The 19,482-nt window shown below is 43.3% G+C and overlaps 1 protein-coding gene across 1 annotated transcript in view; it reads right to left on the minus strand.

Annotated features, from left to right (window-relative positions):
• The window catches only part of DCC (DCC netrin 1 receptor), a 602,068-nt gene that overhangs the window by 41,398 nt on the left and 541,188 nt on the right, over nucleotides 1–19,482 (minus strand). The window contains exons 20-22 of the mRNA XM_062615397.1: nucleotides 18,905–19,099; nucleotides 13,404–13,436; nucleotides 1,869–1,934 (exon numbers count right to left, since the gene is read on the minus strand). Coding sequence (XP_062471381.1) covers nucleotides 1,869–1,934; nucleotides 13,404–13,436; nucleotides 18,905–19,099 — 294 coding nt within the window. The remainder of the gene's footprint in view (nucleotides 1–1,868; nucleotides 1,935–13,403; nucleotides 13,437–18,904; nucleotides 19,100–19,482) is intronic.

Consider the following 19,482-nt stretch of genomic DNA (forward strand, 5'->3'; position numbering starts at 1 on the left):
GCACAAACTCTCATGTATAAATGAAACAATACTTGTCGGGGATCTCATTTGGCCTTTATTACAACTGAATGGAAAAGAAAAAAAAAGAGAAATCTTTCAAAACAACAGTTTTAGTTAGCAATAGATGTAATTTAATTGTAATATTCTGCCTTGATTTTCTGCCCTAATAATCCTTTCTTTACTTCGCTAATTATTCTATTTAAATAATTTGCCCTTTTCACATAGCTTTTTTTTCAGGCAAATAGTAAGAGAAGCAGCTATGAGTGCCATCCTTCTGGAACTAAAATGGTTGAGTAGAGGAATCCTGAAGATTTGGGGATTTGATTTCTTTTTCATCTCCATGCTGAGTAAGAGGCATTGAAAGAGTACACCCTATGAAATACAGTGGCTATCAAGAAAAACAACTCTCTACCATTTATTGCAGGCCCTGGAAGCTCTTTTTACTTCTTAAAAGTCATTTTTTCTATATTTATGATGAACTACTATGAAGAGCAGGAGAAAGCTTAAAACAGTGGTGAGTTGGTTGCAGCAGAGTAGGACAGGAAAGGTAACAAAATTTTGCATTCCCTCCTTGTCTTCTCTGAGGAAAATAATCAGAGTTAATCAGCTATGTGCCTTGCAATTAATTTGTACTTTCAACCCTCACTTGATAACGCATTTGAGGGAATCTTGTCTGTTGTTCCATTCAATAATGTGAGATGACAATGTTTCATTAGGTAACGAAGTTGGGGTCAGGAATAAGAAGTTATTGATACATAACTGAATCCCAGCTGTCACTGATTATGTTCATTTAGTTTTTGTCAGTCCATGGGATTTCCTGTCACATCTTCCTATTTTAGGACAGGATAAATTCATTAAAAAAGGCATTTTCTCCAGAAAGCCTGTGTCATAGAATCATAGAATAGTTAGGGCTGGAAAGGACCTTAAGATCACCCAGTTCCAACCCCCCTGCCATGGCCAGGGACACCTCACACTAAACCATGCCACCCAAGGCTCTGTCCAACCTGGCCTTGAACACCGCCAGGGATGGAGCATTCACAACCTCCCTGGGCAACCCATTCCAGTGCCTCACCACCCTTACAGTAAAGAATTTCCTCCTTAGATCCAATCTAAACTTCCCCTGTTTCAGTTTTAACCCGTTACCCCTTGTCCTGTCACTACAGTCCCTAATGAAGAGTCCCTCCCCAGCATCCCTATAGGCCCCCTTCAGATACTGGAAGGCTGCCATGAGGTCTCCATGCAGCCTTCTCTTCTCCAGGCTGAACAGCCCCAACTTCCTCAGCCTGTCTTCATACGGGAGGTGCTCCAGTCCCTGATCATCCTCGTGGCCTCCTCTGGACTTGCTCCAACAGCTCCACGTCCTTCTTACATTTAGAAGGCCAGAACTGCACCCAGTGCTGCGAGGTCTCATGTGACCAGAGATTGAAATAAAATAATGTAAAATGCATTTTGCAATTCTTTCCAAGACATTATTTTTTCAAAGGTGTTTCTGAGGGCTGAGGTATATCTAAAACTTCTCTCTTGATGGGATTTTCATCCCCAGCGACATACTTTGGGGAGTTCTGCCTCAGCTGAAAATCTGATGAGAAATTTGGGGACCAGCTTTGAGAAAACCAAAACAGAATACATGGTGTTCTGACCCTATTTTTTGTTAGCATTTCTGGTTTGGGGCAGGTGTTTTGCACATGGGTGGAATTTTCAACAGCTAACTCCCCCTTATAGAAGTGAATGCACGACCTGTGGGCATGTTAGGTGGCTTCCAAGCCATAAGAGAGAGGAATGAGAGAGCGATGAAGAGAAGAGAGGCAGAAGGTTATCACCAAACAGCACTTAATTATTAAGCATGGCTGGATGGAGCCTGTATTTACCATTCAGACTGCTCCGATCAATCAGGTTGGTGTCCACTGGCCAGTAAGAACCATCCCCATGACGACCTGTTGGCAGAAAGAATGCATCAGACACGGTGTAACAGGTAAACCAGCAAAGTCAAGAGTGTTGCTTGAGACAGCGCCTGTCTGACAGTGCTTAAACTGTTAAACAGTGCAGGAAAAGTCATCCCATATGTACTGGGATAAATCTGTCACCAAAGCAGGCTATGGAAAGCATGCTGAATGCCAGCCCTTTGAGCAGCTGGTTTTGTTCTGTTGGTTTTTCCCCTCGTCCAGATGTTCTTGTTAGAGTGACAAACTGAGGTGCGATGGCAGCATCCATCTGAGCCCCCTCCATGGGTAACAGGAATAACTCAGCTGCTTTTGTGGCTGGAACTGCAGCACAGGGACAGTGCTGAAGAGAGGATCACAAGCACGCTCTCCACCTGCCAGGTGGCTTTCCACCGCTATTGAGCAACCTTTCTGTAATTTATTTTCCAGTGAAGTGCACTTGGGGAAATAGAGCTCCGCCACTGCTTGGGTTTTACAAAAAATGATTGCCTCTTTTCTAACCCCAAAGTAAAAAAAACACCCCAAAAGGAAAGTAAAAAAGAAAGTATATGGTTATTACTCCAAAAATGCTTTGGCTGTTGAGGCCATACTTGCACTCCAAATTAACATAGCAAAATACGAGGTGTTCACCTTTTCCCCTGCTTTATTTTGCCTTATTTATCAACCTTGGGCTAAATAGCTGTGGTGGTATGCCCACGTTCCTGCCAAGACCAGAATCTCTACTTCCTCATGTCTGCTAGAAGGAGAAACACAAAGGCTGGTAAAGTCCTACCAAACTCCTCCTTGTCTCTACTGGCATGGGAGAATGCAAGTCCACAACAGAAGTGGTTTGGGGTAAAAGTTGCTCTTCTGGCAAAGAAGACCAGAAGCTTATGCACAATACACAGCCACCTTATTCCTCCAAAGCTAATTATGTTTTCATTTAAGTCAAATGAGCCTTCCTAGGTGACAGAGTCTCAGCTGATGCAGTGCTGCTCTGCTGGAGCAGTGCTTCAGGCAGATGACATCTTCCCTGAGATGGGCAGAGGCTGCTGGAGCACCACATCAGCAACAACTCCATAAGACCCTCAGACACTCTCTGTTTTGGCTCTGTTACCCCTTAGATCAAATAGTGTAATTTCAGTAGCGTGAGTTTTGCTGGTGAAGGAATTAAGTAAAAATTATGACATCTTGGTGCAGGGCAGGGAATTACCAGGGATTATTCCAGATAATTTCTACATTAAACAGCCACCATATGCATCAGATATCTTGGCAGACTGAGCAAACCCCCCCTGTTTTTTCACTTCCCTTCAGTTGTTTGTTGACGCTGTGCACTGTTAAACAACTGCCATACGCCTCTCCAGGGGTACTTGTACTTCTGTGGATTGTGAAGAAATCCACGTGCATAACTTTGTCTACCAATTTGGGAAGTATTTTGTGATGAATGGCCCTAAATAAATGAAAGATGATTATCATCAGAAGAGACTTCAACGTAATCATCTTTTCAATCAGCATAACTGCACAGCTACAACAACCTGATCCCAAGAAAGCAAGGTTGCAAAATGTTTAGCTGTAAAAGCAGACAAAATAGAGCTAAATATAAGGTATGTAGTGAAGATGACGTTCTTAAAGCAGTCCTATTCATAATACTACACCGCAGCATTCAAATACACTGTGACCCCGGGGTTATGCTGTTCTTGGGAAACTGGGTAGCTCCATGGGAGTTTGCTAAATGTTACTAGCTTTTATATTTAGCCCATCTTAGCAGGAGCTCATCACACTGCACCACTCAGTCAGGATACTGGAGACTTAAAAATCCTAACCCTGAATGCCTGACTCTGAAGTTTGGCACTTTCTGAATTGACACAAAAGTGCTTTTCAAGGCATTATACGTGACATTTTTATTGTGAAAATACTTGTGTGAACAACTGCTCATTTCATTCCTGGCTCTAATGCGGTGAGTGGAACCTGAGGATGTCATTATTTTGGGATGGCGGTAACATAGAGGTAGGCAGGCAGCAACCAGGGAAAGGTTCAGGCAACACCATCCACCTTGGGGGCATCTTGGGCTAAAAAAGTTTCTGAAAGACTTTGTTTTAAAAACAGCCCAAGGCAACAGAGTCTTCCAGTTTCGTTCACTGAGGGTAACTCTTTCAAAAGCTCAACTTCCAATCAGAGGCAATTTCCCTGATGAGAGACAGGAACACACATAAGGCCTGAACAAATAAAAGTATTTCAACAATGCTTTTCTCAAGGATAGCCAAGACAGAATTTACAGTAGTTTGGCTCTGTTCTCCTCTTAAGACACGTAAACGGTATTCAATATTCGGATAAACAAGGAGATCTAAGCACTTACAATATGGGAGATAAATCTCTGATCCATTGTAAGGTTTTGTATGTTAAAGAGTAGGTAGCTCTTAAACCCCTGAGGGTTATCCATGCTTTGCTCCAACAGACCTCCACAAATCATTTCTACCTCTAGGTTTCACTCAGCAACAGCTCTATTTCCCTTTAAAAATCAAATGATGTGCAAGAACATTGCTACTTTGAGGCTATTTCTTCAGTTCCATAGCCTCAGGTTTCGACTACCTTTAAAATAACATAATTGAAGTAAGGAGGCTAACCTGTGTGCTTCCACTTAAACTTCAGCATCTTCACTGCATTTGTCTGTTAGCACTGCACTTGTCTGTTAGTACTGTGTTTATTATTGCTGTCACTCTGCAATTTCTTCCCAAATCCATCCATGTGTTTGTCTTACAGAAAACAAGTACAAAACTCCCAGACCACTGAGTTTAGGTCTAAACCCCGAGTGTCAGCCAGGAAGTCCATAAAAGTGGAGCATAACTCAACAGACATCTAGAATCCATTTGTGTCTTTTTAAGTCAGTCAATGGACTCGCTCTTCAACTTCCAACAGTTTCCTGTGGAGCTTTTCTCCTTTGTATTATTGCATCTTTTGGGGCAAGCCATAATAAAACTTTGACTCATCAGCTGTTTCTTCTAGAGCTGCCTTTTCTCATAGAATCCCACACTGGTTTGTGTTGGAAGGGACCTCAAAGCTCCTCCACTCCCAACCCCTGCCATGGGCAGGGACACCTTCCACTGGAGCAGCTTGCTCCAAGCCCCTGTGTCCAACCTGCCCTTGAACACTGCCAGGGATGGGGCAGCCACAGCTTCTCTCGGCACCCTGTGCCAGCGCCTCAGCACCCTCACAGGGAAGAGCTTCTGCCTCAGAGCTCAGCTCAGTCTCCCCTCTGGCAGGTTAAAGCCATTCCCCTTGGCCTGTCCCTACATCCCTTGTCCCAAGCCCCTCTCCAGCTTTCCTGCAGCCCCTTCAGGCACTGGAGCTGCTCTCAGGTCTCCCCTTCAGGAGCCTTCTCTTCTCCAGGCTGACCCAGCCCAGCTCTCTCAGCCTGGCTCCAGAGCAGAGCTGCTCCAGCCCTCGCAGCAGCTCCCTCACGGCCCTACTCACGACTCACTTCAACAGGTCTACATCCTTTAACTGAGGTTTAACAGTCCCGGATCTTGATTTTCCTTACTTGTGTAATGAGTTGTATTAAAGGCGTAACGTACTTTCAGAGGTAGCAAAACCTGCAACAAGACCATATGAGCATTCGTTTCATTTCTCATCCCTTACTTCTCTATTTAACTTCTGCTTTCCCCCCCATCTTTGTCTCTGAAACGTTTCAGCAACTTGAGTTTTTTTTCTAAAAAAATCATATCCTTTTCCCACAACTCTATCTCAGGTGCCATTATGTGAAATAAACTTTCCAGCTTGGTCTTGTCAAGGCAAAAGAAAATCAAGTTGTTGGTGACAGCAACAGTTCTTCATCCTCTCAGGTCTCCAGGGCTCAGAAACCGGCCAAGAAATTCTGCTGTCATTTTGCTGTAAATCTCTTTCCTTTTTCATGCTTTCCTTGCGCAGGTTCCTTGTTCGCAGACTTCAGTATCCCCACACAGCAGGGGTAGATGAGTAGATGTTGAGGGAATGAACTCTCCTTGCAAAATGCTTCACTGCAAGGCAGCTACATGAGCTGGAGAGCTGGAGGGGGGGATGACGTGTGCTGTTGCATTGTCTGGCTCCTCTGAACCAGACACGGCCCTGCACTGTTGCTGTGTTTTGCCTTAAACAGTCAAAATTATAGAGAAAACAAAATGAGCAATATTCTCGTGTGAGACAGCAGAGCATGTAAGTGATATTTCCTGCCCCACGGGTGTCCCCAGGGAGGTTCAAGCATGCCAGCTAAGTCATTGGAAGGTTTAAGCATGCAAACCAAGTCATTTGCTCTCACAAACAGCCAACACAAGCTGTCAGGCATACTGTGCCATCGGAAAACCAGCTCTCCTGTTTCCAGGGGAAAGCTGAGCTCCTGAAGTTAGTTATGGCACTGAGCACTTGGAAACCTGCTCCAGGATAGAGCAGAAGATACCAGAAGATAGTAAGTTGCCTTGGGGGGCAGTTCTAGCTCACTGCTGACCTGCAACCGTGCTTGAAAGCTGGTGGTATAAAGAAGCTCAGACTGTAAATGCAGAGTAAGGAGGATGGCTGCAAAGGGCAATGAAAGGTTCTGCCCAAATCAGACACACAGATCTGAGATAAAGGAAAATTTCCCCCAGCAACTTGTTCTAATTTGGTATCATAGAATCATAGAATAGTTAGGGTTGGAAAGGACCTTAAGATCACAGTATCACACAGTATCACAGTATGCTAGAGATTGGAAGGGACCTCAAAAGGTCATCTAGTCCAATCCCCCTGCCGGAGCAGGAACACTTAGAGAATGTTACACAGGAATGATCATCAAGTTCCAACCCCCCTGCCATGGGCAGGGACACCTCACACTAAACCATGTCACCCAAGGCTTCATCCAACCTGGCCTTTCAAAACCACCAGGGATGGAGCATTCACAACCTCCCTGGGCAACCCATTCCAGTGCCTCACCACCCTCACAGGAAAGAATTTCTTCCTTAGATCCAATCTAAACTTCCCCTGTTTAAGTTTGAACCCGTTATCCCTTGTCCTGTCACTACAGTCCCTAATGAAGAGTCCCTCCCCAGCATCCCTATAGGCCCCAAACTTCAGATACTGGAAGGCTGCTCTGAGGTCTCCACACAGCCTTCTCTTCTCCAGGCTGAACAGCCCCGACTTCCTCAGCCTGTCTTCATACAGGAGGTGCTCCAGTCCCTGATCATCCTCGTGGCCTCCTCTGCACTTGTTCCAACAGTTCTATGTCCTTTTTATGTTGAGGACACCAGAACTGCACACAATGCTCCAGGTGAGGTCTCACGAGAGCAGAGCAGAGGGGCAGGATCACCTCCTTGGACCTGCTGGTCACGCTGCTTTTGATGCAGCCCAGGGTACGGTTGCTTTCTGGGCTGTGAGCGCACACTGAAGCTGGCTCATGTTCACACACTGCCGGCTCATCATCTTCTGGGAAGGTAGAAATGCAAGTCAGAAGAGAGAAAATACATGCTGAGCAGTTCTGTATCACTGCAGCGGCTGCTCTTCATCCTGAAGATGAACGCCAGTGCAGCCTGGAACGTGTAATGCTGTGCACCCACATCACGTACTTGCACACACAGTGGGAGGAGGAGCGGTGGGTCGCACTCTGACTTCAGAGAGAACTGAGGTGAGGATCCACCTCCATGCACATGGCTGTTCACATCTTCCCTCTTTGGCCGGTGTTAGGAGAAGGAAACTCAAGGCCATGACTGAACATGCTTGTCTTGGATGGGAAAAGCTGCTTGTTGAAGAACTGACCTCTCCCAGCTGACTACGCTGTAAGACTTCGAGATACGCAACACTAGAGCTCATTGCAGAGGTTCTGCACCATTAGCATTTAAACAAGTCAGAGCACGCTCTGTCTTCTTCCCATCCATGGTCAGCACTTGCTAACAAAGGAGACTCTTGCATTGTGAATGCTCCATCCCTGGCGGTGTTCAAGGCCAGGTTGGACAAAGCCTTGGCTGACATGGTCTAGTGTGGGTTGTCCCTGCCCATGGCAGGGGAGTTGGAACTGGGTGATCTTAAGGTCCTTTCCAACCCAAACTATTCTATGATTCTATGATTGTCGTGGTGACAGCTGAAGAGCCTGGTGAAGGCAAATTTGCCTATAAGCAATCATAAACTGCCAGACTTCTGGCAGGGTAGAAATGCAAGACCAGGCAGGCAGATACCACATCATCTGCTGACTTTCTAGTCCTCCTTTTTGAAGTGCATCCACAGACAGTTGGTTCAGCTGTGTCTCAACATAGCAGGAAACAAAACCCATATGCAGAAATAACCATTCTTAACGTTTCAAGCATGTCTTCAGAGATGCTTTCAAGCTTTTGGGCCTTAAGAAAGAGTTCCTACACCTGCCTGGTAAACACAGCCAGAGGACAGAGTTTAAAAGGCATTATTATTATTATTACTACTATTACTATTATTATTATTATTTGCCCAAAATGGGTTATTCCAATAAATGGGATACTTCTTGTCTCTTTTCTCTAGCAAAGAGCATTACAGACCACTGCGTTATTGTTTAGGAGGCAGGGCTTTATAAAAGACCTGAGCTGCTCAGCCTTTCACTGCTGCTATGCTCAGAGTTTGCAAAACAGCCTCAGAACAGAATGCCTGGAGCCACCTTTAATGGAAAAAAAGAGGCAAACTTGCTGCCTTCTGCAGTCACAGTGTGATGTGACTGTCTGGGGTTGGTATCAGCCTCTAGCTGTACCAGCAGCTGTTTCACACAGGAAAGCATATGCAGAAAAACATGGACAGGAAGGTTTCAAATGGGAAAAGGACGACATGCCAGCAATAATCCAGCATGGAAGAGGCTGAACTGCAGCAAGCCGAATTCTGGGCATGACCAGACTGTGCTTCAAACCCCCTTGTTGTGGAAGCTCAAGCAAGCAGCGTGCTGTTAACTCATGAGATGCAGAGCACCAAGGTATAGAATGGCAAATCCCCCAGCATAGCTTTGAAACCCTTCCACGTGCCTTCATATGGATGCAAAACAATGCAGAACACCATCAGCCTCAGGACTTGGGAAAAAAATGTTGTGGATGCCAGTCTCAGGTGATCTTTTGCTACCCTGGGTATGGTCACTGGTCCTGCTCCAAGCGTGGGGCCTCTCATTGGCCCCACCATGGCAGTAAAAACTAAGTCTAAATTTGGAAATATTGAGTTTTTGGTTTAAAAAAGAGTCATGCCATATAAAAAAAATATTGTAACTGTATTCCATACGCATCAGTTTTTTCATAGTGATATTTCAGTGTATCTGGACAGTTTATATGACCCATTCCACAGGAGGTGTGCTTTCAGAAAACAACTGAACAATTAAAATATATTGAAATTTCCTAAGATAAGAAGAAACTGTTTCTTTTTATCAAAATGTACAGGGATGTTATAAAACATTTGTAGTCCAAGAGCAGAAATAATATTTTATTCTTTTTTTCTCTTGCAAAAATCTAATTCTGATGTCAACAGAAAGCTATTGACAATTCCTATATTGACAAAATACAGACTAAGGAACTTAATATTGTTTTATCAAATGAAAACTGGACTGAGTTAAACCACAACGAATTAATCTCTTCTTTGCCCAGTTTGCCTCTATAAATTTCAGATGAAAATCATAAATAAGAGTTTCTTAGACTCCACAAAGCCTCTACCACAGCTCTTCTGAAAGCCCTGCCCCACATACATGATGTTTGTGACAAAAATTCTCTCTTGAGCATCTGAAACTGTAATTTAATTCTTACTTCTACATTCCCGATTTTACTCTCTTTGTATATGCCCTGCTCTACCGATTGCATACTGGCATAATAAAAACCTGAAAGGAAGCTGACACATTTAGGGGATAGGGACCCACTTCAGATTTAAGGGCTCTCTTGGGAAAGTAGTTTGATTCTTTAGATGCTAATGCTTCTTTTTTCCCCCTTCCAGATAACAGTCTTTGCACCCTGGAAACATTATTTGCATTTCACAGAAGGATTTCTTATTGTCTATTAGATACTGTAGGACCGAGGCATCCATGGGATGGGATGGGCTCAACACTATCCCTCACTCATGGGCAAGAATGAAGTAACTGAGGTGGGGTATCTCTTGCCTCCTTCCTCTTTCCTCCTTCCTCTTGACAGTGGTAGATCCTTCTTGCAGCAGCTGGTCTTGGCTCTCCCAGGGACTTGCAGCATTAGGGAGCATGCTTGCCCTGGCATTAGAAGTTCTCCTTAAATTCTCCTCTCCAGCCTACCTCTCTGTTTGCACCTAAGGATGGTAGCGGTTGTACCATCCCTTCCAGAAGAACATACATCTGGGATTTTCAAACCTCCATCTCTTCATGCTCTGCAACCTCGGGGTCTCTGCCCATGCCCCCTCCAACGATGCTTTGCTGCCAAGTAGTTAATTTTGCTTCCTGACCTTAGGAACCATGAGCCAGCATTAGAGACAGATGACCTACCAGAGTTAATTCATGCCACTCAATAAGAATTTCATTTGTGGCTGAAATGGCCCTAAGGGCCTTGTCCAAAGCACAGAGTAATTTAAAAGGCTCCCATTGACTTCAGTAGGCATTGGTTCAGGATGATTAAAGAAGTAGCTTTGATGATTTCTAAGGCAAATGAGCCTTTAGAAACTTTGACTTTGTTTGTCTTAACACTTACGCATGGAGTACAGTTACACTGAGACCTGGCATCATCCAGTTACTTTTAACAGAGTGTCTAGAGATCAAGGAAATGCAGGTGATGACTTCAGGTTTCATCATTAGAATTCATCATTAAGGTCAAATGGAAAGAATTCAGATATGAACAAGCCTATGTAAGATACAACAGAAGGCTGAGAATTTATCCTCCATAGATACTACGTTCCTAAAGAACAAAACTGCAGTGTATTTCAGCTACCTAGGCAAAAGCCAGTATTTATGTCCTAGGAGTGACTGTGTTTAACTCCAGCTGTACATACCTGCTGTCTGCTAAGAACACACTAACTTGATTTCATTTTTGTGTGCGTTATTTGACTTAAATCAGACCAAAAACCCTCACCACACCTAAAGCAATTGTGAACCATAGGCTGTGCCTGCAATCACAGCACAGTTATCACCCTGGGGACGTGGTTTAGCCAGACATCATGCTGCAAGTAGTTGCATGAGAACTGTTGAAATCTTTCCTGTTTAAAGTCCGTAAGGGGTATTGCTCACTAAATACATTGCAAACACTGTCTGGGCTGTTCAAGAGCAATGAAGTATTCTGATGGTGGTTTTTCCATAGTGAGGGGCACAGCATTCCCAGAACAACACAACTGCACAAGCAGAAAACAGAAAACAGAAAACTCAGAGCTCTTTTTAATGTGTTAGTTTGAGGAAAATGTATTCACCTACCATATACAGAACAACTGCAGTTAATCTGTCATGCTTATTTACATTTCCTCATTAACTAAACACAAGGTGGGATAGGCTGGTCTTTCTGCAGAGGATCTGGTTCTTTATGTCTGTCTGATGGGCATGAGTTCACCACTCTATGGAACATAAAACCACTTTTCAACATTTCTTACTCTTTTCTTTTTTTTTTCTCCCATAAAGTATCACGAAACTGTAGAGCATCCAACAAATTCTGGATTTTCTGCCACTTTACATGAACAGAAGCAAGCAGAAATCCATGAACAAGCCAGACACTGCTTACACACATACTTGCTTCATGGGCAGAAGATCTGGAACAAGTATTCATACAATCCCAGACTGGTTTGGGTTGGAAGGGAGCTTAAAGCTCATCCAGCTCCAACCCCTGCCACGGGCAGGGACACCTTCCACTAGAGCAGCTTGCTCCCAGCCCCTGTGTCCAACCTGGCCTTGAGCACTGCCAGGGATGGGGCAGCCACAGCTTCTCTGGGCACCCTGTGCCAGAGCCTCAGCACCCTCACAGGGAAGAGCTTCTGCCTGAGAGCTCATCTTGGTCTCCCTTTGGCAGCATTATGAAAGGATGGACCATGTCTATAGGAGTGGTTGTCCTACAATGGCTATAGCAGGTTATGCCTGCTGGAACGCTGCTCCTGGCTTTGCCATTGCAAATCACAACCAGCAGAGAAGGCAGATGTTCCACGTTCTGAGATCGTTCAATGAGATCCATTAACTATCACTACAGTATGGACATGGAGCTGTGCAGTTATGTTGAAACAGAGCAGCACACCGGGTGAAGAACTAAGACACACACTCTATTTTCCATCCAACCTTCCTTTTTTTTTCTTTTTTTCTTTAATTGAACTTGACACCTTTCCTGTCCTGCTTACCAGGTGATTTTGTGCTGAAGCCTCTCCTAGGTTTTCCAAACCTGCCTGAAAACATCTTAAATGCAAATTTGGAAAAGACATACTGACAATTTACTTTTGGGCTTTTTTGTAACCTAACAATTTGAGAATAGTTTTTATCTAGTCAAACCTGACATTTTCAATTTGAGTCATACCAAGAAAACCAGCTGTTTTATTTTTTATTTTGTAATTTGTATGCTTCTATTTCTTTTAGCAAATCATACGCTGAAATCAGAGGGTGAATTTGCAGTGTGCTACCTTGCTGTGAGACTGTATGTGCTACCTGGTACAAAGTCAAATCTTAGCGATGAAATATGCCCTGGATACCCTTCAGGGGTGCTCCGGGTTGAAGCAAAGCCAATGAAAGGTTCTAGAATTGACTTTGATCTTCTAGATAACTCTTTCTTGTCTTTCCCCAGGAATTATTTATTGCAGGTTAGCTCAACTCACTAAGCTGGAGTAAGATGGCACCTGCTGTTAATCCAGGGATTTGAGGTTTACACCATGCTTTGCCTTTTAAACTAGTGGAAAATGAGAGTACAAATCCAAATAAACTTTACAAGCTCAAGCCTGAACTTTCCTAATGTCACTGTGGCTGTTTCCTTGGGCAGATGTCACATAAATGTACAGTGCTCTAGCTGTAATTGAAAGAAATAAAAGGAAAAAATACCCTAGCAACAGACTTCAGAAGTATTGAAAGGTAGGTAGGAGCAGAGAAACTGTGAGTAATCAAACGTATATTCGTATTTGGAAAATGTAATGATATTGCCTTGAAAAGTTGACTAGACTTTGTTACTATTAAATAAGAGCTGCTGGTTTGAAAGAAAAGATGATATATCATTTATCACTGTAAGGCTTTTGAACTCTAATCTATAACCCACGAAAGGGTGCAAGAAGAGCCTGGAAATTATGCCGAGCTTAATTATACTTAATGTGAATTATTCAGAAGTGCAGCAGAGACTAAAAATTTATTTCATACAAAGAAGCCTGACATTTTAATTGGTCCTTCAGAAAAGAGACAAAACAATTTCCTCTCCTGAAAATTTACATCTTCCCCATCAAAGCAGCAGCCTCAGCCAAGCAGAACTTCATTAACAAGATTAATTATCACGCCAGCGTCTGCCTCATCAGGTGTGCGGCGCAGGTGAAAAGCGCGGCCCCCTCCCCAGCGCGGCCCCGAGGAAAGGAGAGAGATTGAGGGCACCGTACCTTGGTCATTAGCCATTTTGTCAGGGTGCTCCACTGCAAGAAAGAGACAATGTCATTAGAGGCTGACAGCTCCTCGCAGGCAAGCCGACACATCACATCAACTATTAGGGTTAGCAGGCTGGTGCTGCCTTCCCGCACCGGGGACGGTTGGTGCAGGAGGACAGGGTGAGCTTTACCCTTCCATTTTCCCAAGAGATCCTGGAGAGCTGAGAGGACAAACACAGGATGATAGAATCTCAGAGTCTCTTGAGTTGGAAGGGACCCAAAAGGATCGTTGAGTCCAACTCCCTGGTCCTCGCAGGGCTACATAAAGCTAAACCATATGGCTAAGAGAAACGTTCAAATGCTCCTGGAACACTGAACCAAGGTTGCACCATGAGTTATAGCAGACATAGAATCACAGAACCATAGAATAGTTAGGGTTGGAAAGGACCTTAAGATCATACAGTTCCAACCCCCTGCCATGGGCAGGGACACCTCACACTAAACCATGGCACCCAAGGCTCTGTCCAATCTGGTCTTGGACACCGCCAGGGATGGAGCATTCACAACCTCCCTGGGCAACCCATTCCAGTGCCTCACCACCCTAACAGGAAAGAATTTCCTCCTTAGATCCAATCTAAACTTCCCCTGTTTCAGTTTTAACCCATTACCCCTTGTCTTACCCCTACAGTTCCTAACGAAGAGTCCCTCCCCAGCATTCTTAGAGGCCCAATGTTCATAGAGTAACAGAATGGTTTGGGTTGGAAGAGACCTTAAAGCTCATCCAGTTCTAACCCTCCTGCCATGGGCAGGGATATCTTCCATCAGACCAGGTTGCTTCAAGAACCAGTTCAAACTGACTGTTTTCACCAAGTTCTTCCTCATGTGAATCCCTTACTATATCATTTTTTAATCCTCTTGTTCTCTTTTTTTTTTGTGTAAGCTGGAAAGTTTAATCAAGCAAGAAGGAAAAGGGAGAGAGACACTGCCTCTTTAAATAATTACAGTCAAACCACCTACAAGCTAAAAGCTTGGTCTGACTTACATTATTATTCTTTCAGCTTTTTACAAAGCGGTTTAAAACTATTTACATGTTTTTGCATAATAACCATAAAAGATAGCGTGAAGTGAACCAGACAAGACTTCAAAATTCAATAGATATATTAAAAGCTTTCCTGCACAGCTACAACTTCTGACTATTTATGATATGGCTGAGGGAATTAAACTTTCCTCTGATTCATAAGTAGCTACTATCGTAGAGCATTAACCAGTCCTCTGCTTAATAAATTATGCAAGAATCTTAAGTACAGGAAATTGGGGGGAAAAGAAGTGATTTGGTACACGAATCTGGAAGTCAAATAACCACTGCCTGCAGGTGCAGGGCATGCTGCTCCCCTCGCTGCTAAAATCATGGCAAAACCTCCCCTAGACCATGGCATCGTGCTAGGAACAAATGGAGGTACTGAAGTAGGAGTAATTTACATTTAAAGATACATCCAGGAGCTCAGTGCCTGTGGCAGAGAGGGAATAGCTCCTATGATGACCCCCCAAACCTCAAGTAATTTTTTAATCCCCTCTCAGGGATGCAGGGAAACTGGGTATATGGAGCATAGTGACTCAAACTCTCTAGGAACCCGTGTGCCTGTGCTTCCCCACCGAGCCATACCTGGGTTATCACCTTTCCCTTAGGACAATTATATTCATGAAAACATGAAGCCTTGCTTGTGAGTGTGGTTACCTCCATCTAAGCATGGATGCCCCTTAGACGCTGCCCTGGCTCCTTCTCCTTGCGATAGAGGAGGTGAAACCCGCAACACCTCTAGTGCCAGGAGATGCTGCAGCTCTGATGGCTAATGTTGGCTTCCAGCAGGTCCTGGGGGCTCAAGTTTTGGAGCGGTTATGAACTGGGAAATGCTGTTGGACTACGATGCTGAGGCAGCATTAGAGGGCACTGCAGTGCTAGAAATGCTGCCCCACACCACCCTTTCGAAAAAGGGGAGCAAAGTAGCGGGATCGGCGTCACCTGCCCATTTCAGGGCTCTTCTAGAAATGGTGCAGCGGCAACTTTAAATCTGGTGTCCTGTAGAAAGCCAAGGAATACGGTTTTCCTTGTTGATCTTAGCTCAATGGGAATATCTGAGAGTACTGTGAAGCTCTTAACTACTTCTTTGTCTCTCTCCCTTTCCATCCTTCCCCTTACAACCGCATCTGATCCAGTGCTTTGTCCATGTTTGATGTTATGTCTATCAGTGCATTAACAGGCAACTTTCTTCATTTTATATGTGATGTAATGCTTTGTCAGATTCTGATAACCACTCCCTCATTGTCATTTATTTAAAGGAGTCAGCACACAAGTGAGGTCTGTTTGTAAATGTGGCTGTAATTCCGAATAGGTACGGCTGAGCCAAAAAAGCATAAACACGTTAGTAAGTTTAGTTCTAAAATTTGCTTGTTTCTGCAGCAGATGAAAAAGCAAGTTGCTGAGAAGTTATTTAAAAGATCAAGGCAATCCTCCTCCCCATCTCCCAGTTCATTCACTCACTCTTTAGTTGCCATGTGTCATTGGGCAGTTGCAAAAACATTGCAGACTGTGTATTTACTTCTGCAAATTAATGAATTTCCAAAAGTCATTCCTATATGTGCCATAAAATTGATATAACATGGAGACTTGGACTTTAACATCAGGGCAATCTGGGAAAATACCCTGCTTTGCACAAAATGCACATTCGATTTGGGCACTGTCTGCTTCTCTTCCTTAAACACATGTAAGTATATACGTATACATAATATTTACTGAAGTCATCTAGACTCAGGAAGCATTAAGAAAAATCCTAGCAACAGTCTCAAATTCTGGTCCAAACTATATAACAATAAAAAGGTGAGACGTTCGATCACATTTCAGCCTTCTATTCCAGGTCCCTAAGAATGTGTGTATCAGATTCTCCACGGTTTAAGTGATAAATTTAACCAGCCAGAGCATAAAACTGGCAGATTCTCAACTGATGAAAGCTGTCAGAGATTGATTGCAGTGCACAGTGTAACAACAGTTTACATAACCTCAGGATTTGCCCATTTTTGTCTATATTATCATCAGTGAAGCTGAGGTGGAAGAATATAAACTCATTATTCCATGGTAGTGTTACTTACTAGTAAACATATCTCTTTCTCACAGATCACTACATTTTCATTAGTAAAGGAAACTCACTACAAATACTCTCATTGCAGTTACAACACAAGTAATAGCTTGGTTTCCTTGCAGGAGCTTTAAGTGCTATAATGTATGGAACGAGAGCGTGGGTGACTTAGTGGATCTTTGACGCCTGTTTAGCTCCTCGTGATCTAAAACTTCCTCTGATCAGGACATAGATTTGCCATCAGAACACACATAGCCGTATGGCTCATACATATCTTCTGTTAATAACCATTATGGGTAGGAAACCAACATTTCTGCATAATTCAGAATGCACTCAAGACTTCAGAAAGTCTTTTCACCTCAAATGTAGGGATAAATTTGTCAAAAAAACAGTTGAATAGTATTGAACATGACATATTTAGGGTGGATATCATTAAGTATTCATGGCAGGGTATTAGACATAGTCCTTGTAGGCTATTACAAGATGTAACAATTGTATAAATTCATCTTTTCAGTATCTGTTGATGCTGTCTGATTCAGAATTCATTTCCCAAATGAGTTTCATGGTACTTTGTGTAAACATTACAAAGCAGGTGATATCAAGTGCATTAATCTTTTGGTTTAGTTGGATATCCGGGTCTCTATATCTTTTCATATCTCATTAGTCTGTGCTTATTATATTTTGATGCCTTGTCTCTTTTAAGCTCAGTCTAATAGACTTCTGCTTGGCACAGATTCTGAGCATGAAATTAAGTTGGCACCATCCCCTTGATAGAGACGAAGCACCCGCAAAGTGCTATCTCTTCGCATTTCTTGGCAGTAGAGAATCAATAATCAGGATCCTACCAATAATTCATTCAGAGTGAGACATGACTTGGACAAGTAAGTCCTGCAAACCTGGGCAGGCGATGATAAGCTCAGTGTGAACTGACACAGTTTTTCTTTCTCTTTTCTGATTCTCCACCTACTGCATGGAAACAGTCTATGAGGCTTTTCACTCCTATTCAACGGTCAATAGCATGCTTTAGAGACACTGATATCACTGATAGTGAAGGAAAAAGGGCAAGCTCTCTGCCTGTGCGGCTGTGGACACTGGCTCATTCATCAAAAGCCTTTCTTAAAGGTTGAAAAGTGGAGATTCCTCCCCGCCTTCCCTCACAGGCAGGGCAAAAATTTGCTATTCACATGAAGGTTTGCTGACAGAGAATTCCAATACAATCTCCCACTAATCAAACAACAAATCCCTTAAAGGGAATGATACGGGGGTGGTGTGGCACCCCTTTCTCTGCAGTCACTTTGCTTAGTAGAGCTCACGTTAAATACGGCAGAGGCCTGAGTGTGAGAGCTAATTCCAAGCCTCTCCAGCAAGGTTTGAATCTGGATTTCCTTAATTCCCCTCCAGTTATGAATACTCAGGCCCAGTGTGTGTCCTGTTTCAATTGTCTTCTGCTATGTTGTTATTTTTACAGGCAAATCCCAGGATTTTCTCCAGAGGAGGCACAGCAATAACGTGCTCTCTCACATGCCATGGTTCTTTCCTGGAACAGGTTCACTGTTTGTGTCATTTGCGTTCTTTATTAATTACACACCTTTTTAAGAAGTAATTTCATACCTTTGTGCAAATGATTGAGTGACAGTTAAAATAGAAGGAGCAGAGCTGCCTCAAGCACCCTGCTTCCCACTAACAGTAATATTGCTTACATCTTCATAACTAATAATTACTGGGTAGATCATGTCAGGGCTTCACGCAGACAGACAGTGGAGAAGAGAGCAGAGGAATCTCTCTCTGTGTTGATTTGAAATTGAATCTGACATAAGTGCAGTCCTTTGTTCTCGTGAACATCTAGGCACTGGAATACCAGGAAAATAAAGGGTGCCCCTGTTTTGCCTGCTCCTCCTCACTGGTCACTTTACAGAGAAGGGTAAAGCACTAATTAGTCTGTTGCTAATAAAATCTACTGAAAAATATGTACAATAACTTTCCCCATGCAAAGGCAAGCTGCATCCCAGCTTGCTGAGATTTCTAATCATGATTTTGCGTGCCTGCTCTGCTGATAGGAGCGAGTCGTTACAGGTTCCTACAGTCACAAGAGGATCCAAAACGAAGAGGGACCTCCCTAGAGAAACCCAGTCAAATCTAATTAGTTTTGTTATTGCTGCTGGAAAGTTAGGTGGTGTCAGAGTGCTGAATTTAGAAATATATTTACCACCTCATTATGTGGTTTACTTTCATCAAGTACTGTACCTAGCGTTTTGCTTTTATCTCTCAGCAACAATTTCAAGCAGTAGGATCTCTTCTGGCTGAAGTGGCATTAATTGCAAAGCTCCCACAGAAGCATAAGAGAATGCTGTGTGTCATTACTATCCCGATGACACAGATCCAAACCTTTCAGCGTGCGGAAGAAAGTAGGATCAGAGAGGGGCCCCACTCCCTTGGCGTTGCGAGCTTGGATTCTGAAGTAGTACACGGTGTCCAGGTTGAGATCCATGATCTGGTGGGTGAGCCGGTCACCGCTGATGGACTCCATAACCCAGTCATCAATGGGAGCGTTCTTGTCCAAAGTGTAGAAGAGGATGTAAGCTGAAGAAACACAACCTCTCAGTTAGCACTTCACCAATTTTTAAGGTGCTTCTTTGATAAAATACAGGCAAAATTCAGATTTCTTAAAAATCTGGCTTTTCTATTTAAAAGCAGGGATGTCAGGCCTCCGGTCTATTTTGTTTTGAGCAAAGTTACAAAAACACACATTTGTTTATTTTTAGAACAAAACCACAGTTACAGTATTCACTGTAAGAAATACAGATTTAGCAAACATGAAAATAGGTTAATTTTTAATAATTAACAGGTTCTTACAAGCTCATTTCTCAAATTCAGGTGACATTTGAGATATCGTTCAGTCTGATAGCTTCCATAAACCATACAATATAAGTCTTTAGTGTTTCCATCCTAAAATAAAATTATAC

Source organism: Pezoporus occidentalis, unplaced genomic scaffold, assembly GCF_034315485.1.
Source record: "Pezoporus occidentalis ecotype Australia unplaced genomic scaffold, CSIRO_AGI_Poc_V1 ctg180, whole genome shotgun sequence".
Classification (NCBI taxonomy): domain Eukaryota; kingdom Metazoa; phylum Chordata; class Aves; order Psittaciformes; family Psittacidae; genus Pezoporus; species Pezoporus occidentalis.